Genomic DNA, 23,434 nt, shown 5'->3' with positions numbered 1-23,434 from the left:
ATTTCCTAAATAAAATTACATTTAAAATTTATTTTAAAAAAAGCCTAAGTAACATGATTCATTTACATTCATAGACTTTATCCGACACTGTTATCCAGAACCACTTACAGAAAGGGCATTGAAGTGTAAAAGACGTATCCTCATTCTATTCCAAATAGACTAGATGGTCTAATTACACCATGAGACTAAAACCCTGTTACATAGGAGTTAGTGCGAAATATGGAGGCATGTTCTATGACCTCGATGTTCCCTCTAATCTGCGATATGAGACATTGTTTAACCCTTTGAGAGGTCCAGACGTGAGGTTACTACATACTGTTTTTCTCATTAGGTTCACTGTAGTTATGGAAAAATTCATAACATGCTGTAAGATGAAGAGCCTAATAATAAGCTGGGATATTAAGTAGTTAAATCAATTACTGTATATTGTTAACAAACATCTCTCTATAGTTAAATATCTGTAACTATTTTCTCATTGGTAAGAAGAGTAAAATATATGAATACTATCACTAAACTGGATATCCAGATTTCATTTCACACCTTGGCACAAATAAACAGCTACAGGCTGAAGTGTGATTTGTTCACGCGTGTGTGTGCTGCTGTGTTTTTCCACCTGCCTCTTTCTCCTGGCTGTCTCAGTCTCAGTCTCTCTCTCTCTCTCTCTCTCTCTCTCTCTCTCTCTCTCTCTCTCTCTCTCTCACACACACACACACACACACTCACAAAATAAGAGTCAAACTCTTTATTTTTTTTATATCTGAAAAACATAAAGTAGTAGTCTGTTTAGATATATTTTTAAACATGAAATATAAAAACAGTAAATTAAGCTGTTTTGTTCATATGACCAATTTCACTGCGCTCACACCCATAAACTGTTGTACCTGTGTATAGTGTATAATGCATTAACATGTTTCTGTGGATACAAATGATCAATGATGTTTTTTTGTTCATGACACCTAAATACATCCTTTTGTCCAGATCTGCTGTAATTCAGCTTTAATATCCATCACATGTTTATTATAAAACCATAAAAGTCAGTCACATTGACCGATTGGAGTGAATACAAAGAATTATATGTGGATAATGATATAGGAAATGCTGTATATTGGTGCTGAGAGTATTCCTGAGGGTGCTTGTTACACATTAGGAGCAATTACTAGGTTATGAAATGGGTCTACTGTAATGTAATGTGAAATGTTTGTAATATAAAGGCATGAAGAAAGGATTGTATTACAAAGACAAGGTATAACTTATGTAGTGTGTAGTACTGTGTATTGTGTAAGTATACTGTAAAATAAAGTATATGTCATTCTATTTTTTTATATAAAATTCTATGGAAATTATGTTATAGTTGAAAGGAAAAGCATTATATACATGCATGAACGTTTGTGTCAGTTGTCAGGTGTTGTGTACTAAAGCTATGATGCATTCACTTTTACACTTTAACTCTTGGCACAATAACCAGTCCAGTCCTCCACATTAATGGAAAATAAACGTTGTTGTTGTTGTTTTTGGGTTTAAAATGTGCAGTGGAACAGATGTTTTGTGTATCAATCATACATACATTATGAAATTACTGCCTTCATACTATAACCTAATTTTTTTTTTTTTTTTTTTTTTTTTTTTTTTTTTTTTAAATATTCAAATAAGAAGAAGCAGATACACAGTAAGATAGAAATTCATTTGATCACAACATATACGCAAATATAAACTACGGCAAAAAAAAAAATCGGATGTAATCTAATCAACAGGTCCAAAAACACCCACAGAACAGAGAAACGTAGAATCTCTAAAGATATATGCTTTCTATAAATATTACAAAACTCTCTCTCTCTCACACACACACACACACACACACACACACACACACACACACACACACTGTTCTGTCTTCTGAGGAAGGAACAGACAGTAAATGATTGTCAAAGGGACCATCTTGGATGCGTTTCCAGAAACATTTGTAATGCCAAGCACTTTGTTTACAACGAGTAATCTGACCCATTCGTTATACACAACGTACTTCATTATTTGGATCTTGCATTCAGGTCTAGGCAGAGGCTGCTAATTTTAATACAAAAAAATCACTCATTAATGCATTATTATTATTATTATTATTAGTGGTAGTAGTAGTAGTAGTAGTGGTAGTAGTAGTAGTGATAGTAGTAGTGGTAGTAGTAGTGGTAGTAGTAGTAGTGGTAGTAGTGGTAGTAGTAGTAATAGTAGTAGTGGTAGTAGTAGTGGTAGTAGTAGCGGTAGTAGTAGTGGTAGTAGTAGTGGTAGTAGTAGTGGTAGTAGTATTAGTAGTAGTGTACTTTCAGCTTGTTTTTTAATTCACTCTTCACCTTAATGTAAATAATTAGGTCTATATGCTTGTGCTGCTCACTTGCAGACTTGCATTCTCTTACATAAACATATGTCCTTCGTCATGGTGTTTGTTATTCTCTAAGATTCATTGTTTTTGGAAAAGCACCCCTGGTTTTTAAAACTAATAAAGCAGTGCATTGGTCCTGTGCTACTGACTGAAAGCTACGAGTTCAATTCTCAGGCCGAGCCAGGGTAGTGCCCTTAATTAAACAAGACCTTTAACGGCTCAGCTCTGTGCCTGGAGTGGATTCTTATAAATCTCTAAATAAACTGTCTGTCAAATGAAAAAATGTACACTATATGGCCAAAAGTTTCTGGACACCTGACCACCACAACCATATGTGCTTATTTTTAGTTCCCCTTTTCTGTTATTATAATTTCCAATCTTCTGGGAAGGCTTTCCATTAGATTTTGGAACGTGTGGGGATTTGTGCTCATTCAGCTACAAGAGCATTAGTGAGGTCAGACATGTTGGGTGAAGAGGTCTGCGGTGCAGTTGGTGTTCCAGTTCATTTCAAAGGTGTTCAATGGGGTTGAGGTCAGGGCTCTGTGCAGGCCACTCGAGTCTTTCCTCTATAACCTTGGCAAACCATGTCTTCATAGATCTCGCTTTATGCACTGGGGCATTGTCATGGAACACGTTTGGGCCATTTAGTTCCAGTAAAGGGAAATCCTAATGTTACAGCATACAAACACATCCTATGCAATTGTGTGCTTCCAAATTTGTGACAACAATTAGGGGAAGAACCACATATGGCTGTGATGTTCAGGTGTCCACAAACATTTGGCCATATAGTATAAATGTAAGCTAATTAAGGTAAACATCATTTTAACATGTACACAATCAAATCACTTTTCCACCAGTCTCAGAGTGAGACAGTCCAGTTTCCAGCTGGACCATGCACTGCTACGAGGCCTTAATATTTCTGAAGTTTGGCTTTTTGTATGTTAGCTGGGTTTTGTTGATTACTGTAGAATGACTTCACGTGTCTCAGGAAGCTTGAACGCGAGCAGGCCTCCACACGCCATGGCAGAGAAGGACAGTAAGGTGGGGACAATCTTGGTGATTCCAACAAACTTGGAGAAGATGAAGGTGCTAATGATGGCTGCCAACTTGCACAGGCCATTCAGCACACCAAAAGCAGTTGCTCTGCAGAGAAAAAGAGCGTAACGTGAGAGCTCAGTGACAGAGAATTTGGTTAAAAATGTTTATTACAACTTATCTAGAGCTAACAATATAAAGGAGAGAAATCACAAGAGTAAGAAGAGACTTCTATAAAGCGACCTTTGTAGTAACTATACTGTATATAGAGGTCAGTGAAAAATAAGAGTGTATTTAGTATGCAATATTATATCAGATTGGTCCGAAAGAGTTGAACTGGTTATAGCAACACAAAATTCAAATCACAGGTTTATATCAATGCACGCTTTTTAAAGACGTTATTGTTTCTATATAGTAACAACTTACAAAGGACTTGTATAGCTGACGATCCACATAAATAGATTAAAAAACTGTTGTTGTGGGTATAATAAAGTTTTCTATAGATGTTTATTTAGCTTTTTTGGAAGGAGTCGCCAGTGTCAGCGTATCGCAATAGTTAAATTTGTAAATGGTAAATGGTCTGCACTTATATAGTGCTTTTTTTTTTTTTTTTTTAATAAAGCGCTTTACATGGTGTCTCATTCACACATCAGTGGTAGTAGAGCTGCCATGCAAGGCAATAACTTTCCATCGGGAGCAACTTGGGGTTCAGTGTCTTGCCCAAGGACATTTCGGCATGTGGAGTCACGTGGACCGGGAATCAAATCGCCAACCCTATGATTAGTGGACAACCCGCTCTACCACCTGAGCCACAGCCGCCAGAGCTAAATGTGTAAGCTTTCTGACACTGGAAAGTCTTCCCAATTGAAGGTGTCTTAATGACATAACAAGCTGCATTAACAAGAGGGAGAAAAAAACAGAACCTGATGAGGATGCTTTCTAGCTGCTATAACATAATTTTTTCATGGATGTTCCACAACTTTAAAGCTAACTGTAAACAGATTTTTACAAAATTATCCCCCTTACTAAATAAAAAAAATTGTTGCTGTTGGTAAGTTGCTGTAGTATAAGAGAAAAGTATTTAACCTCATGGTGATAAAAGCAATTCCGCTTCATGACCACACCATCATTGATTATTTTCGGTTGATAAACTACTGACTGCTATGAAGGTAACTCAGGTAACAACAACAACATCAACAAAACAAACAAACAAATATACTTTTCTTAGCCAGATAATTTAAAACAACATTCCAGTGTACAACACTGACAAGAAAAATAAAGGCTGAGGATTCTCCACAAGGAGGCGATCTTACTTAAGCAGCAGTGTGCGACTTTGTTGAACACACACTAGCACCACCTGACAAGTGTGTACGTGCGTGCGCTCCCACACTGTGTATATAATTGTATATGATATAATTAAAGATCCAAAACACACCCTACAAAATGCAGCCTACAATCTTCAGCCAGGACCTGCAGACTTAAACCAGGATGTGGAGAAATATGGCCAAGTTGACGCTGTGTATTCGTGCTCTATAAAATAATCTGTGAAATCAGTTTTACCTTTTAGAGGCTGGATAAAGCTCGACTGTTATAACTTCAATTCCGTTCCAAGCGGCTGCAGATGCTGCGTAGAACAGACACTGGAAGCTGACCACAGCACCAGGACTGAAGCAGAAGAAGAGGAAGAAAGTACAGCCAGAGGACACCAGCATGGAGATACCTGTGACCACACACACACACACACACACACACACACACACACACACACAGACACACACACATTTATCTTGCCATCCTTGTGAGGACCATTACCAGAATTATTAATGCTATGCTACACCTAAATCCAAACATGATCTCAGTAACCAAAAGGAAACCTTTAAGCTCTTTATGTGTGTGGGGTTTTTTTTTTTTTGGGAACAAAAACGTTTTTTAGGTTAGTAATCTAACTTTGAAATTGAAAAGAATATTTTTTTCTCGAAACTCAAACAACAATATAAAAATGTTTCGTAAATTCACACATTGACATTGAAATAAAAATTTTTAAAAAATTTTTCCGGTATCTTCAATATTTGTTAACCAGGTTTATTTTTTGACAACGACAATCAGAAAGAAAAAAATGTCAGCGATGTAATTCACCTATAATTTTAATTCGTCCTATCTTATCCATCAGGAAGCCTGCGATGATGTTGCCTGGGAGCACAGACAAGCTGCCCAGAAAACTGACTAAATAAATCAAGATGTCGTTTTCCTCCTGGAAGTTAAGATGGCAGCCGCGTTTAGGATGAGAAAATGTGACATTGATGAAGTTGCAGTCGATGAACTTAGAATCAGGCCATAAATCTGCGAAGAACAAAGCAATAAAACTGATACAATTAGCAAGCAACTATAATAAAGGTGGCTGATGTGGTTTAAAATGATTTTACGTCTTTGAATTGAAATACCCGTGTTGTAGAAAAGAGTGTTGATGATGGTGCAGTTCTCAAACAAGGTGTCTGTTGACTTGATGTCCTCGAAGTAACAGTGTTCAAAGACGGTCTCTTTAAACCTCACGTTTCTCATCTCTATTCCGACAAACCTGTACACACAACACACAGTAATGGACGATCAGTGAACGATCAGGCTAACTAGTAAGCTTGTTAACTTTCAACTATTATATTGAACTTTTAAGTCTTTATTTGATTGGTCAGAAGGTGTTGATTGATTTTCTAATACAGCAACTCTACCAAATCCATCCATCCATCCATCCATCCACTTGCTGTACCGCTTATCCTACACAGGGTCGTGGGGAGCCTGGAGCCTATCCCAGGTGAGGGACACCCTGGACAGGGTGCCATGCCAACCCATCACAGGGCACAATCGCACAAAAATGTTATGAAAAATGTACAATTGTTGATGTAGAGATGCTTTCTGTAAGCTGTTTATATACTTATTTATGGAAGGAGTCTCCAGTGTCAGTGCTTTGTAACACAAGTTTTCGACTATGGAAAGTGTTCAGAATAGATGAATGTATGATTACTTAGCAACATGACAAGCTGGGTTTTTGTCGTATTAATGACAAATTGTGTACGTTCACACATACAGCAACTGACACGACAAAGCCACCAGAGACCATTTGTTTTCAATGAGAGCTGGTGACTTTCGGCAACACGAGCCACAGCAATCGTTGCTAGAAGTGGGCGTGTTACTATGGCAACCAGTAGTACTGTAGGAACACCTACTGGCAAGTTCATAGTACAGCAACTGACGACTTGCAGAGATAAAATCACTGTATGTGTGAACCTTTAGTCAGAACTTCTTTATATTATTTGCTAAGTTTGTTCTGTCCTGTAAGTAAACTATCCTATGGACAAATAGAAAGGAAAAAAACCCACATACCAGTCACGGATATAATGGCCCTCTGTGTGAATCTGGTTTTTCAAAGAAAAGTTGAAGTGAAAGTGTTCAATCTTATCCTTGTTAAATATCTTGGTCTTAGACTCGTACTCTTCATACTGCAGGTGTTTTATCTGGTCAGGAAACCAGACTGAAAGGCCGTAATATCTACAGAGCAAAGGGAAACACAACAGCAAGTTAGCAAGCTTGTAGAAACCTGTAATGAAATATCATTTAAGGCACATCTGACCTGAAGAACGGGGAGGCATAATGTATTAGATAACTAGTGCAGGAGAAAAAGTCATTTTACCCAAATGCCATCGTAAACCAGACAATGGCGATGAACAATCCATGGAGTCTCAGTTTAGGAGCTGCGAGTGACATCAAGTTCTTCATCACCTTTAAAAATACATGAAGTAACTAATCACTGCAGGGTTTTATAGTCATAAAGCCCTGATTTAAAGCTTAATTTACATTATACCTGCTTGACCAGAGTCATCTGTCTGACCATGAATCTCTGGAAAGCCGTTCCAGTCTCGCTCTGGATCTCAATGAAATCATCCTCCTGAGTTTGAGAAGTTTTAAACTCGGAAACCTGAAAAATAGAGTAACCGACAGTTATCCTTTATCCTTAAATACAATCAACAACATGACAAAATAGAGTCAGGTCCAGGTCCTCCCCTAAAAAAAGAAAAAGCACAATGCTAAGTGCTGATTGTTAGCAAGAGTGACATTTCTCAGTGAAGATGGAGCAGTATGATGTACTGAAAGCTTGAGTCTGTACAGATTTACACTGAGCTCTAATCCATACAGTTTTGTGTAGTAGTTCACACTGACAGCTTTGATTGTTTAAGCTGTGTTGTCCACAGTGATGTTTACATGCACATCAAATTCCGTTTAGGGTCTATATTTGGGTTGTAGCCATATTCTGAATAGGATGTTTATATGTGTACAGACATCAAAATATTCCTGTATACATGGTTGCTGTAAGTATACTGATCTACATATATGCATTTCCTTTCCCGCTGTTATTTCCCAGGTGACTCAAGATGCTGATATTGCTACCCACAATTCCTTGCAGACTAAGCATGCTCATATATGTCCTTTCATTGGATTTTCTGAATAAGGTGTTTACATGCAACAAATTTCCGATTTAAACAGACTTTGTCCAGGGGTGGAAATCAGAATTTGGGGAATCAGAACGTCGCCTTAATCTGCATCGATTTAGATTTAGTCTATGCTGTGATTCACACACCTGAAACACTCTCTCTGGTTCACCTTTCGCCCTCCAGTTGGTGTCATGGACACGTCTCAGGATCATCCAGGCCTCGTCATTCCTTGAATTCTGAAAACACGTATGTTTACAGTTACACTGAGGTTTTAGAAAGTTTACACAGTGGTGCTGCAGCTAGTTAATGAAGGTCCAGACATTTCAGATTTTTTTTTTTTGAGAAAAAAATACTATGCTAATATACCTGGCCTGGCTACAGTATATTAAGACTTATTGTAAATATGTATACAGTTTTAAAAATAAAGGTGCCGGAAATGGTTCATTAAGGCCATATAAAAGCCATTTTAGGTTCCCTAAAGAACCATTGGGCAGCCTAGTGTACTGAAGTGTTGATGCCTCACAGGTTGATCCTGAACTTGGGTCACCTGATCATGCTCGCACACAGCAAAATCCCCATTGTTGAATTAACACCCAGAGTGTTGAATTAACACCCTACAGTATTTATATATCTCCAATTAGACACAAATGAACTCTGAACATGTTCAAGCAACACGCTGGGTGTTAATTCAATACTGGAGATGTTCACAGCCAAACTGAAATTTTTTTCTACTCTGTCTGGGTAACATGATTGGCATTACCTCGAGGAGGTAGCGTGGGCTCTCGGGCATAAATACAAGTCCAGCGAGAGCAACCACCGCAGGCAGGAAACACACCAACACAAACACTCTCCAGCTGTGGAACTGGAACTCAGTGCCCATACTGAAACCCCAACCTGCAACACACCAGCAGAAATCTCATCTCACTTTATTACCATAACAAGGCTTCTTCTAACATTGATCTGATGTATCTCTAATGTGCAGAGATGTCTAAAGGTGCAGAGATTATTCCTGTTTTTAAAGGAAGAAGACCAAAGGAAGCAGGGTTTGGTTAATTCTTGTCATGGCATGACCCAAACGGAACAGGATTTGAATAACACATCTTATATAATATATTTTAATGTGGAAAATTGAGACTTAATGTTTTATACTAGAATATAAAACTCCCAGTAGGTTCAGACATTCCTCAGTCTTGCAAATACATTCCTTTCCAATGAGATTCCCTTTCCTTTCCATGTATGAAGCTGCTGGGGTTACAGATGGATAATAAATATAGATTGATATTTTGTAAGGACAACAATATGATGGGGCGTGCTGTTGTAGGAAAAATAAAAAATGACATGGTAGTGGGAGAAAACTAGAAAACAAGAAACTGAGTTACTCTTACTACCCCAAAGTTGATTATTTTCCAATAACAGAAATGTTTTATTCCTCTTATACCACTACAATTTGCCAACGATTTTATTCATTTATTTATTTAATTGGCACGTCATACATTTTATAATTCATTTATAGTTACATTTAATATTAAGGAACATCCTCAAACCAAGTTCTTGCTATCACTAATGTTACAACAGCTTAAAGTTACAGCTTTACCCCTGACTGTTAACATGTAACTAAACAAACATTTACATAAACAGAAAACTTCACTATATGTCAAACATCAGTGATTATACATGTTTTTAATCCCTTTATGTGGAGCATCCACGATAAAAATGACTTTGTATGTGGTCAGGATAGAAGCAATAATGTATTAGGAAGACTACTTTAATATAAACGTGAGATTTGAATTGCACTACTGAAAACCAAATCTGACCAATCAGAATCGACCTCACTGTGGTATAAAATGGAATATTACACAAAAAAATGAGAAATGATCCACATTATAAATGGAATGAATTAATGTTCATATGATAAGAAGGGAAAAGATTCAAAAGGAGTGTAAAGTAGCCATTTTAGTATTCTAATACTCAGTGTTCATATCCTTATTCATATCCCCATTCATATTTACCTCCCCTCCACCTAAACAGATGCTTCCAGACTTGCCCTCTGATTTTTAAATGATAATTATGGTCTTTATCACCATGGTGATGATTAGCATAAAGATGCTGAAGGTTAATACTGTTATTACCATAATGAGGGATGATTCCCCAGGCGCTGAAGGAAGCGTACAGGCCTCCCAGCATCCAGAACAGACACAGCCAGCTCAGGTGCTCACCCCGTTTATCCATCTGCAGGAACTCAGCAAAGTACGTGTACACAATGGGGATAGAGCCACCTATTCTGTAGAGAACAAAGAAGCACTGGGTGGTACTTACAGTTATACAGTGAGTTAACACAGGGATTTCAGACATTTTGCATAAGGGAAATATGAATGATAATACAGTTATACTTCATAGTCTGACACCATGAGGAGGAACATCTGTTCAACACTGAATGTGTACACTTCTACAAAATGTGTCATTCTCCTTTTGGGTTTTGAGGCATGAAAGCATTAAGAGCAACATACAATGATTAAGGCAATGTCCTACAGGTAGAAACAACAATTTTTTGTCCCTGACAATAATTTTTCAAATCTTTACACCCATCAGCCATAAATTAAAACCACTCACAGGTGAAGTGATTATCATTGATTAACATCGGAACATAGGATCTACTGCTAACATCTTGGTGCCAGATACCACAGCACACCTTCAGAGGTCTTGTGGTGTCCATGCCTCGATGGGTCAGAGCTGTTTTGTCAGCACAAGGGGGACTTACACAATATTTAGGCAGGTGGTTTTAATCTCATGGCTGATCGGTGTGTATTTGCATTTGTAAAGGAAAACTTGCATTACCCAATTCCGGAGCAGAGTCTGCAGAAGAGGAAGAAGCCATAGCCCTGGGAGAAGGAGGAGATGAAAGAGAAGATGCAGTTGATGGCCAGAGCGTTGAGGAGACATTGACGGCGTCCCAGTTTATCAGCCAGACCACCCCACACTACAGCTCCCAGCATCATCCCCACATACACAATCAGTCCTGCACACACACACACACACACACACACACACAATGCTCATATCCATCTATGACACACAATATATTTTATATTTACATTTGGTTGCACTGTAGACACAAGGCTTGTTGTTGCGAACTGGTCAGGGAAGATTATAGTTATTGGTTTACCACTGTATAGACTACATGTGTTATTCTTTTTCTTACTGTAAAGTTATTTTCAATATAAACCAAAAAAATTAAGTGCTAAGATTTGATTTGACTCTAATTTGACTATTAATACAGTATATAACATTAATTAGCTAATGATTAGCCTAATAAAATGTCCTCCACACAGCTTTGATAACATCGCTACAGTGATTCAGCTCAAACATAGAGGTGAAATAGGTTTGTGTTTTTGGTTAGGTTGACATTTTTCACCAGTACATGAATGAATTACTGAAAGTTTGTGCTTTCAATAGAATCTATCTAATATACATACATATATATATATATATATAAGAGCACACTGTTTGAGTCATAGGTGAGAGCACCATTCACCATAGTGAGAGCATTTCAAGGGACCTTTGAGGGCCCAGTTCTGAAATATCAGCCTTCATGAATTGATGAAAGAAGAAGGCAGTATTTAACCACTAGAGGTCTCACTTCCACATGGTTTTTCCCACTCTTCTGGAAATTTGTGGAGTTGGAAACATTTCATAGTAAACATAATTGTGCATTTCATTTCTTTTATATAAGGCAAATATAAATGTCTAAATATAAAATATACAAAATTCCCCCAACTCCAAAATTACTCAATCAATCAGGGCCTATTTGGTGTCTGAAGTTTGCTTAATTAGTACTACAAGGCTAATGTTGCTAACAAGTAAGAGATGTGAGTAGCCTCCAGTTTAGCATCATGCAAACTGAATGCCTAAATGTCCTTTTTGCTCATAACTAGGCCTATATTATTACCCAAATACATTTTAATGTACAAATCTACATTCTACCTGATGCTTTGTGTGGCATGACACCAGAATATGTACTGAGGAAAAAAAGTGATCTCGATTTATCTTATCAGATTTTATCTTATAACTATTTTATCTGACTTAAAACTGTTTTTCTAACTATTTTATCAGTTTTTACAACTATTTTATCTGACTGTTTTATCTGTCCATTTTTATAAACAGCAGTCTGACACACAGTAAACAAGTCAGTTTGAGATACTGAGACACGGTATGGGGGAAGTGTGGGATTATGTAGACATGCAGTGATATGATACCACACACCGGACTGATTGACTACGTTTTGGTTAAGAGGAATAAACATATTTTCTTTGTCCTGAAATTATTCACTTTGTCCTTTGCCCTAATTCTTGACAAAAGCATTGGATATAAAAGTAGGGTTGTTAATACAGTCTCTCACTATTTCTCCTTCTCCTTCTCTCTATCGCTCTCTCCTGTCATCTGGCCTCTGTATTTGTCATCACTCTGCTTTCACTGCAGTTGTGACACCCCCATTAACTTTCGCTCCTAAGTGCCCAGACCAAAAAACCAGTGTAACTTCACTCTTGTACTGCTCCATCTGTCCACCGTTGTAGCATTAGAGCACTCAGAAGTTCACAGTGATGACTTCTCAAGGTGCTTTTATCTGTGCTGTGTTATCATGTCACTTTATAAGAAGGAAGAGATAATCTTTTTCAACATAGTGCTCCAGAGACATTTTCTGCAGTGATATGTACAGTAAATATAATTACATTTATTAAATGCATTTATATCAATTAGGATCTGCTCCTGATCGCTCTGAGCTCTCCACCTTCTGTGTTTTACTACATACTAGGTACACTAGGGATGTAAATGAAAATCAATGCATTATGAATGAACTGTTTTTTTAAACAGGTACAAATGCAGATACGGATTGGAGGCTTGGCAGAAGGGTTTGTCCGTGATTTGGATGAGATTGAAGGTGGACTAGGATCTCTTGGGACACAAAAAGAAAATTGTGTGAGTGGAAGGTTTTTACTTTCATGTAGGACAGGCTTGCGGGACAAACCAAAGGCTTGCGGTGAATCGATGCATTTGTATCATTCATTCATTCAGTCCTTAGTAACTGCCTGGTCATAGTGGTTTAAATTAGGCTACTAGGAGTACATATTTTGGGAAACAAATCCAACTAAATTTCTTAGAAAACTGATAAAAATACAGTGCTATAAAAAAGTATTTGATTTCTTCTGTATTTGTGTATATCTCCTACTAAATTGTTTCAGAAATTAAAGCAAAATCTAAGATAAAACAAGAGCGACCTGAGTAAACACCAAATACAGTTTTTAAATGATAATGTCATTTATTGAAGCAAAAAAGTTATCCAATACCAACTGGGCCTGTGTGAAAATGTATTTGCCCCCATAGTTACTAATTCCCCAAATCTATGAAAGTGCATTCATAATGGTGTTCAGCTGGACTAGACACAACCAGACCTGATTACTGCAAACCCTGTTCAATCAAATCAACACTTAAATAGAACTTTTTCAAGTTTGAAGTTGGTTAAAAGATCTTGCCCAGTAACACACTATGCCACACTAATTGAAAGAGATTCCAGAAATGATGAGGTGATTGAAATACATCAGTCTGGGAAGGGTTACAAAGCTGTTTCAAAGGCTCTGGGACTCCAAAGAACCACAGTGAGAGCCATTATCTCCAAATGGAAAAACTCTGCACAGTAGTGAACGTTCCCAGAATTGTCTGACCTGCCAAGTGCGCCAAGGACAACATCAAAAGACCTACAGGCCTCTCTTACATCAATAAAAGTCACTGTTCATGACTCCACTATCAGAAAGGAACTGGGCAAAAACAGCATCCATGGAAGAGTAGTGAGGTGAAAACCACTGCTAACCCAGAACAACATTAAGGCTCGTCTGTATTTTGCCTAAACACATCTTGATGATCCTCAAACCTTTTTGGGAGAATGTTCTGTGGATTGAAGAATCGAAAGTGGAACTGTTTGGAAGACAGGGGTCCCGTTACATCTGGTGTAAACTATACACAGAAGTCAACAAAAAGAACATCATGCCTACAGTCAAGCATGGTGGAGGAAGTGTGATGGTGTGGGGATGCTTTGCTGCTTCATGGCCTGGGCAACTTGCAATAATTGAGGGAAACAAATTCTGTTTTCTACCAGAAAATCCTAAAGGAGATTTTCCGGAGTTCGGTCCGTAAGTTGGAACTCAAGAACAATTATTCAACAGACATTGATCCAAAGCATCGGAGTAAATACTAGTCCTAGGCGTAAGTGAAAGACTGATCTTCAGTTATCGGAAGCGTTTGGTTGCAGTTATTGCTAGTAAAGGTGGCACAAACAGATTTTAAGTTTAAGGGGACAATTACTTTTTCACATGGGTGATAGGTGTTGGATAACACCTAGTTTTTTTTTTTTTTTGCTTAAATAAAAAAACAACACTCTATTGTGTGTTTACTCAGGTTGCCTTTGTTTTATGTTTTATTTTGTTTGAAGATCTAAAACTATTTAGCATAAGATACAGACAAAAACAGAAGATATAATCAGATATAGGTCTGTTTCACAGCACTGTATCACAGGCAGGGAATCACTATTTGAGATCAATTACGAAGTCAAGTGATGTAGCTGAGGTTGAGGAACAGTCAGATCACAGTCAAAATTGACAGACCTACTAACACTGCTGAAAAAAAAATAAAAAAGGACCTTTTAGTTTAGGGTACTCTCACGTAAACTGAATATAGACAAAGAAACATATATCTGGGGCACTAAACAGATACAGATGCAGATACTGTCTTTGTGTTACACCCTTAATATATTACATGTATGTGTATTGGATATATTTATATCACACAGGTGATGACAGTGATGATTTAATGCTAATGATTAAATGAAATTGACAGTTAGAGGCTGTGCATGTTTGGAGTATGAACTTCTTGCTGGATTAAACTCTCTGGAATGATGTGACCTTGTAGTCTGACCTTTACAACTGTAAACCTCGTTCGCTTATTCATTGCAGTTCTATTTAAGATCTTATTCATGCTGCGATATTTGAATGTTCTAATATTATATGCAACCCTAACAAACCAGAAACAGATGTCCACAAACTACATTCAGCAACAAAGACGGGTGGCGAAGCGATGCATTTGTATCATGCATTAATTCATTCATACTTAGTAACTGCCTGGTCAAGGTCCCCATGGCAAAATGGCAAAGTGCATGTGCCACCACTAACGACGTTATGGGACTGTATACAGTTCTGTTATAAACTGGGAATCCATTGCATGCTCTCACTTCATTAGCTTAAAGGTGCAATAATAGTTTTTTGCATTTCTTAGTTGTACAAATAAACAGGAGTATATATATATATATATATATATATATATATATATATATATATATATATATATATATATATATATATATATATATATATAAAACATGATAAATAAACAATTTTTTTTAAGCCATGGCCTCAGCACAAGTACAATAAGTTACTGAGAAAACTCATCCTGAAATTGGCAAGCACCCAGCGCTGCCTGATAATTCTCCTGTGAGCTGAATTTCATGTGTTTATATTTGTATATCTTGGGTTTCAAGCTGATGAATGGCACTATTGTACAGCTTCAAATGCTAATGATGCTAATGCTAACATTACAAAGGGAAAAAAAGGACAGTCACTACACTCTTGACCATTCTCATAATATTTCACGTTTATAATCTTATTACTTGACTTTCTAACAGCTGAATGTCCGAGTGCACTTGACAATTATGTCATGACAGTGATTGCTTATGCTAGCGCTAGTTAGCATGCTAACTCTAGTTGAATCACTGTAGGTTTTGGGAGTTGAGCTTTGTCTACATGGGCAGTCCGGGCAGGTGAGCTCAAGTAATATCAAATCTTATTCTAACTCCACCTAGGAGACCTAATCTTGATAAATTTTGACACATCTTGCCAAATGCTCCTTTAAAGCTATTTTTTTTTCTTTTCACAAATATAATTAGAAACTTAAACACACTCTCTGGAAATAAAATGGTTTCCTTCATGAAAAAGATTCTTGGCATTTTGATTCTGGGTTCTGGGAAAACTGATTAACTTTCCAGTCATATAAAATGCTTGAAAAATGGCAAAACATCAAAAGTCTCGGAAATTTATTTGTTACTTTCTGCAAAAGTGTAGCTTGGCTATAAAAATACCCAAATTGCACATTTGCACATTATTATCCTCAGATGACACAATTACTTTATATCACCCATTAAAGTCAGTGTTTGTTTATGTTTATTCTATGGTTATTTGACCAGGAGAGTCCAAAACATGCGGATATATTGAATTTCTGTTCAAATGTAAGTTTTTTTTATTGACTTAGTCTCAAATTGGTCTTATGGTTTTCATCCACTCTTTAAAATTCTACTATTAACTTGACGATTGCTTTACAACGAACTAGTCATTGGTCTCTAATCATAAGTAAAGCTATATACTTAAAATATTTTAATAAAACCTGGTACAGTAATGTTTCATGTGCATCTGTTTCAGTGTATGTACGTGGAAATATTCTAGAAAAGACCGGGAAAATGATTTTCCTTCAAATTCCTATTTTAGTTATTATTCACTTACCCAACGTGCCCTTGTTGGCGTTGGACAGGCACATGTCCTTCTCTGCACTGGGCAAAGCGAAGGCCACTACAAAACACTCCACACCATCAGCCATGAGCGCCAGGCCCAGCACGGTGAAGAGGGTCCACTGGAAGCGCCCATGGCCACAGTCTTCCATGATGGTCTCGTACTGCTCAGCCAACGTCTCCTCATCTTCCAAAGTGGCCAACTTGGCTTTCAACCTGGCCTCCCGATGAGCAGCTCGGCGTGCCTCTTTGATTTCATCTGGGTGCGGAATGCCCTGATATTCCCCTTCATACATCTGTTCATCCTCATCGTGTCCTTCAGTGGCATCACTGGCTGCATCTTCCTCCTGCGCAGGATAGTTGTGTCCGTAGGGGTATCCATCCTCACCTTCCTCTCTGTAGGTATACTGGCTTTCTCCTTCGTTGTCTTGCATGTTGTTTTGGTAATGACTGTCCATTGTGACCACGTTTTGGAATTGCCTTAGTATCCTCCAAATCACAGCTGGCTATATTAGCATAATCCTCAGAAGGCACTTTGTTTAGATCTCAGAATCACTATTCCAGTGATGACAATATCCTATTTATGGGTTTGCTGCTGGGATCTGCGGTTGCACCATAGGCCTCAGAGTCTATTGTGACAATTAACTATTTCTCGTTGAAAGCTTATGTTAAAAGAGAGAGAATATTAGTGACTATGATCAGAAATTGAATGCTGGAGTTTCATAAAAAGAATGTACTTCATTTGGTAATAAAGTGACAGTTAAGAGTCTCAGAAACGTATTCAAATATTATGGTAGACACATATTGATCCATTCATAGCAATGGTTATTTGCCTTTGCATTTGTATTTGCACATAACAGCAACAGGCAGTTGAGACTGTAATAGTGAGGTCTATTGATAACATTCATAAAGCCTCCTCATGTAAGGAATAGAACATGACAGAGAGTTACAGGAAAATAATCCATGACAGGGTGGCGTAATGTGGCCCGACACAAAGCGGAGATACAGTTACCACCTCGACAACAACGTTTAAAATCAATTTTATTCCTTTTTTTTTTTTTTTTTTTTTTTTTACATTTACAGTTAATGTTGTGGAGCATCCATGAAACAAATTAGCTCTGAGAAAACAAAAGAACAGTTTTACCTTTGACTGTTATAAAGTGCTGACACTGGAGGCCTCTTCTAAAATGTCACATAAACATCTCACAGCAAACGTCACTATATCAGCTATTATGCACATTTTAATACATTTATGTGGAGCATCAGCCATGCAAGTCCCTGTGTAAATTGTTATTACAGAAATTATGACATATTAGAAGATTATTATAAACCTGTGATTTACATCACCACTAGCAATATTTTATATTACTAGAGCTGCTGTTATTCAGGCCAATCAGAATTGAGAATTCTGATTGTTTAGAGCCAAGCTTACATGGGAGTGGGAATCACTCAGGATAAATCTTGCCTGATTTCTATATATTAACAGTATGATCCATGTTGATATCAAAAAACAGAAATATCATGTACAAGCATTTGGACTGTAAACACACAAACGTATGGGGTATTGTGGGTAACAGATATCCATTGTTTTCATGACAAAAAACGAACAAACAATGCCTGGTTAGCTTTTGGATTGCGCAGAGTTTTTTGTGATTATTGTAGCCAAAAATGTTTGATTTTGCTTCGGCTTCTTTTCAAAATTTGGGATACAAGTTGCAGAGTTGTTTTTTTTTGTTTTGTTTTGTTTTTTTGTGGAAAACTACTCGGATTGGCAAAATTGTAATCGCACGAAATTGTTTTGCGTGGTCTTTCACATTGGTGTTTGTTGGTAAATGAGACCTTTTAGCTGTGCTCATGTTTGACGCATGTAAATCGAAGAGGACTTTGACTGAATGTGCATTCTGATGATGTCACATGATTGGCCCAAATCTGCAGAAAATCAGAGGGAATTTAGAAAAAATTGCAAGCTCTACCGGATATCTACCGAAATCCTAGCGGGACTGAAAAAATATTTTTGTATTTATTTTGTGTGAATAAATACAAAAAAAAACTGTTCATCTTGAATAAATAGATAAATAACAATACATTAAATAAACAATAGAAACATGATGAAAGAAACAAATTTTTTTTACATCATGTAACCCTCTGTAGTGATTTATTGCAATGAAATACTATTTTTGCCATGTAAGGGTTTATGTGGAGGACAAAAAAGAATTTGGTGGAAATGAACGGGGAATGAAAAGTGTGTCATAAAATTCAAATAATCATTCTTTTTCAAGTCACAACATTCATTTTGTGACTCAGAATTATTTTGTTACTCATAAAATTAAAAAATGATCGTCACCCTTTTGTGCACAAGAATTAAAATGTATGGTTTTTTTTTCTATCTCTGTACACAACATTGCCATTATTTCTTTTGTTATTTCTGTGGACAGAAATGTGCAGCAAAATGTAATTTCCTTCTGCCATGAAAGAAATGCAGTTTGTGGCACAATTCAGTCTGTTTATAAAAAATGGCCTTGTTACAAATGGTACGCCCTAAAAAAGATCCTCAGTAAGACATTTTTACTAGAACATTTAGAAAGTTGGCTGCTCTTCTTAGACTCTTACATGGTTAAGAAATTGTTTCAAGAGCTGTGATTTAATCCATCTGCACTGTGGGGAATTTCGTTCTGTTGGGTGATCCAGAGTGCAAGAGGGAAGAGAGTACAAATAAGAAATGGAAATAATGATCGTCAGTGATGAGATAAAAAAAAAAAAACCCCAGAGAAATATACCAATAGGATGACAAACTGCAGTGTTTTATAAATCAAATTCAAAAGTGAATTTGGAAAGCTGTGTGACGGTACACGTCACACTCTTCCAGTGTCTGTTGGAATCTACTGGATCCACATTCACCAGCAAGTCTGTCTGACGCCACACTAAAGATGTGACAGATGAAAAGGGATTATAAAACAAAATCCCCTGCTTTTAGTGTGTAGCCTGTGTGTCTCTGGTGTTGAAACTGTCATTGTGATTCCAGATGGTGTTTCAGACATGTACATTACTGCTATGACTGACATTAGAGCCAGTAAGAACATTTAAGTGTGTTATAATACATTTTATACTACAGCACTACTAAATTGCTCAGAAGGTGTTGAGTAATTTTCTATAACAGCAGCTCTGACCATAGTTCTGACTGTAAGACAAATCCCTGTAATATGTTAACATTTCTAACAATAATCAAATGAAAAGGTATGACAAGGTCATTGATACGGTGAAGCTTCCTTCAAGAGGATATTTATTTAACATTTATAGAAGGAGTCTCCAGTGTCAGAGCTTTCTCACAGTCAGAGGTAAAGCTGTAACTTTTTAGGTTTTCTGCCACAGCAAAGCATTTGTTTCTCAGTAACAAGCTGCAAATAACATCAAGAAAAAGTGATGAAATTACTTTTTTTTTAACTGCTGTAATTTATGTGCTAATAGGAACTTATTTCACAGACATCCCGCAACATAGAATGCAACTTTATTTATTTATGAAATATATGTATACACACACACACACATTATATATAAAGATTGTGTGTGTGTGTGTGTATATATATATATATATATATATATATATATATATATATATATATATATATATATATATATATATAGTAACTCAACTTTGTGTTGGGCCACATCACACCACCCCGCCACTGATACTTTTCCTGTAACAGCATGTCCCGGTGTGTTTTATTCCTTACATACAGTACATGTATACCACATATGTCTGGTTCTGGTTATCTGTAATATATGTTTTAAAATATGCAGTATTTTTATAAAAGGCGTTGACCGAGTGTGTAAAAATGTACTCATTTTTATATATTCACTATATCACAACTACGGCTTATTTTTATACCAGTGGATTGCATTATGTTTGATTTGTTTTTGACAATTTATTTATAACATTATTGATATGAATGAGATTTTTATTAAAGCCAGGAAATTATGTTGACTGGATAAACAATATCTGCAAGATGACATTGAAAAGAATCAAAACAACTCCACATTGTATGCCTTAAATTGACATGTAATTTATATGAGGGGTCAGACATACTTTATGAATCAGTACTGTGGAGAGATACAGCTCTGCATTGACTATAAGACATACTTTTAATCCTGAAATCCAAAAACTGTTGCTGTCAAGCTTTACTACTGAAGAATGAACAAATATACGACTTACCAGAATGATCATTTCTTTTTGATACAAAGCTGTTTCCTTAAAAAATGGACAAATAATTCCAGGATAAGGAATTTTCGAATGCAAACCCTGTCAGTTTAACAGATGGGACAGACCAGAGGATTAGGATGCAATCTCACAACCTCCCCCTCCCAATCAGCTCTAGAGAATCTCCCTCCGCCTGGAGCTGGTAGCCTGAATGATACACTCTGTTTCCAGCCAGAAGAACATTGAACTTTACAACAGGGGGAATTGTACAGAAATAAAAGAAAAGTTCCATTGCTACTGTGCTCAATTCATCAAGCTATTTCTTTTCTGTGTAGTTACTATGTGCCAATGTATTATAATGGAGGGCTTTGCAGTTTCTTGGTAACATCACAAGCTGCATTATTTTTGTCTCATTAACTTCAAGAGAGAAAAAAGTGAGCCCTGGTAAGGGAAAACCTGCTGATCGTTCTTATAACATATTATATAACACTAAATGTAACTATAAATGGATAGCAAGCACATGTTTTTGTTAGTATTTGGAAATTGCTGTGGTATAAAAAGAATACAGCACTTAGGAACGTTTGCACTGGGTTGCATCGCACCACACCATCATTGAACAGCATGCCTCATGTGTATTTTGTGCCTCTCTTTGTTTTGTAGCTCAATTGTGCTCCGGAATCAAATGTGTCGAATGTTGCAATTTGGACGTGGAAGAATGAGATTTCATCCCATTGTCTGTGATATACTTGAACTGGGACTTAGTTCTGACTTGAGCCAAATTTCATACTTTGACTTAGACTGGAGGCTTATAGTTATGTGCTCTTATTATTACTCAACCTACACTATTATAGCCTACTATATTAATCATAAAGGCCATCTTCCCTTGTGCAAGAACTTGAGTAGCAGTTTAAGGACTTTGGATTTGACTTTGATGAAATCACTTAGGCTAGGCATGGACTACTAATTTGACTTGAGGGTAAATCTATTCTCTGTAACACTGCTCAGTAGGAAATATAATGCCCTGGCCTTTAACAGAACCTGTGTATTTCAGAACATCAAGCTCAGAAAATCAGAACATGCTAGCATCACTCACTTCACACTATTTACTAGATAATACAAATGAAATACTGTCAACCCTCCACTGTAGTTGGTTTGGCTTGCTTAGACATAATCATGGGTAGGTGATGCCGTGCACAGAGGTAAAGCTGCCTAATCCCACAGCCAGATAATTCTACCAAAGAGGATTAGCTCCACCCAAGCAGAGTCATTGGCTAAATTTAGAGCACACATTCCCCATTTGCTCCACCTCTCTACTTTTTCATGCTGGCTTAGTTTATTCAATCATCATTCAGGCCAGAGATTTAACCAGCCCATTTGCGTGATGTATAACGAGAAGCCTAAAAATGGTTGTTAGTGGCAGATGGCTAGTGGCTGAAATGTGTGGTATTCAGTACATTCATCTCAGTATCTCAAACATAAACTGAGGCTTTTTGTTCCTGGAAAAGTAATTTCTTAGATTAAATTGGTAGCTTGGTGATTTCCTTTACTTCTTGACCTCACGTCTGGGTTGGTTCTGTCTCAGCATGACCCTCTGTTGAATGCAGTAATGTGTGTGGTTTTAATTTCCTGGAAATTGTTGAATGGATGGGGACAGGACCTTACTGATTGTCAAACCGTCCTGTTAATCACAAACGTGTGAGGCATTTGGACTTGATTCTGTATGAAACCTGATGAGTAGTTATACACTTCACACATGAACATCTCTATCTGGAAATTTTAGACAATGGTTGGACATTAAAGGAGCCCTCTGTGATCACTGACCTTCCCAATCTTCCCCTCACACCGAACACTTCTGCTGACCCCAACACTTCTGCTGACCCCAAACACTTCTGCTGACCCCAACACTTCTGCTGACCCCAAACACTTCTGCTGACTCCAACACTTCTGCTGACCCCAACACTTCTGCTGACCCCAACACTTCTGCTGACCCCACATTTGATTGGTTTTTTTTTTGGTAATGAAAATGTAAATAGAAACCTGAAATAAAGATAATAACAAGATCCGTTGCATGGAAATATTGCGATTAACAAGTTTAAAGACACATTGTAATTATATAATTTATTAATAATTATACACCTACAAACAATGATGCACTCTGTAAATTGTGGTATATGATGAATAAAAGCCTTTGTGACATGCTGTTATAGGAAAATAACACCTTTTGGAGTGCATGTCAGATCACACCATGCTGTCATGGATTATTTTCCCATAACAGCATGTCCTGTCATCAGATCTAGTATACCTGACAATCTATTAAATCTTCTCATTAAATCTAATAACAATTCTGTTGTAACTAAATTGCAGTGGGGGCCAGTCCCACCCTAGCTCCCTTGTCACACCCCTGGGCATTTTATTGAAGATGAACCGATATCAGGTGTTTGTTGCATGGTGCTGCAAATAATAAGTCCACCAAATTGATGGGATGTTCGCAATATTTAATATTTCATAATAATGCAAAATGGATCAATGCATTTGATTGTACTGAGAGCAGGATAGAAGAAAATAATGACATTTGCCAAATATGCAACAACTAAACGGTGTGAAATCACCTGCGATAGAGGAGGTGTACAGCTGTCCAACTGATGCTTTGGATAGATAGCTCCATCTAGTGATACTTTCTTGTTGCAATGGGCAACTGAATGACATGACTTACGGTCTATCCATATGTAACCATACGTATTATCATGCAA

At 37.1% G+C, this 23,434-nt stretch overlaps 1 protein-coding gene across 1 annotated transcript; it reads right to left on the bottom strand.

Moving 5' to 3' along the window:
• Nucleotides 1-727: 727 nt before the first annotated feature.
• Nucleotides 728-21,641, bottom strand: sv2ba (synaptic vesicle glycoprotein 2Ba). Its single transcript, XM_017477311.3, has 13 exons — nt 20,700-21,641; nt 16,485-17,151; nt 10,723-10,903; nt 10,017-10,168; nt 8,648-8,781; nt 8,034-8,123; nt 7,260-7,373; nt 7,089-7,177; nt 6,782-6,946; nt 5,848-5,981; nt 5,543-5,746; nt 4,967-5,126; nt 728-3,514 (listed from the first exon to the last, which is right to left on the bottom strand). The coding sequence occupies exons 2-13, from the start codon at nt 16,945-16,947 to the stop codon at nt 3,331-3,333; spliced, it is 2,070 nt and encodes a 689-aa protein (XP_017332800.1). The 5' UTR covers nt 16,948-17,151; nt 20,700-21,641; the 3' UTR covers nt 728-3,330.
• Nucleotides 21,642-23,434: the final 1,793 nt, after the last annotated feature.

This window comes from Ictalurus punctatus, chromosome 10, assembly GCF_001660625.3.
Source record: "Ictalurus punctatus breed USDA103 chromosome 10, Coco_2.0, whole genome shotgun sequence".
NCBI classification, from domain to species: Eukaryota; Metazoa; Chordata; class Actinopteri; order Siluriformes; family Ictaluridae; genus Ictalurus; species Ictalurus punctatus.
The sequence above is the reverse complement of the archived record's forward strand: the minus strand, read 5'-3'. Positions and strand labels throughout refer to the sequence as shown.

Excerpts from the sequence above, each read along its gene's own strand:
- sv2ba (XM_017477311.3), bottom strand. The coding sequence starts at position 16,947 with ATGGACAGTCATTACCAAAACAACATGCAAGACAACGAAGGAGAAAGC. Across the intron at positions 8,124-8,647 it reads GCCCACGCTACCTCCTCGAG|AATTCAAGGAATGACGAGGC; the intron begins GTAATGCCAATC and ends ACGTGTTTTCAG. Across the intron at positions 7,374-8,033 it reads AACCAGAGAGAGTGTTTCAG|GTTTCCGAGTTTAAAACTTC; the intron begins GTGTGTGAATCA and ends TCTATTTTTCAG.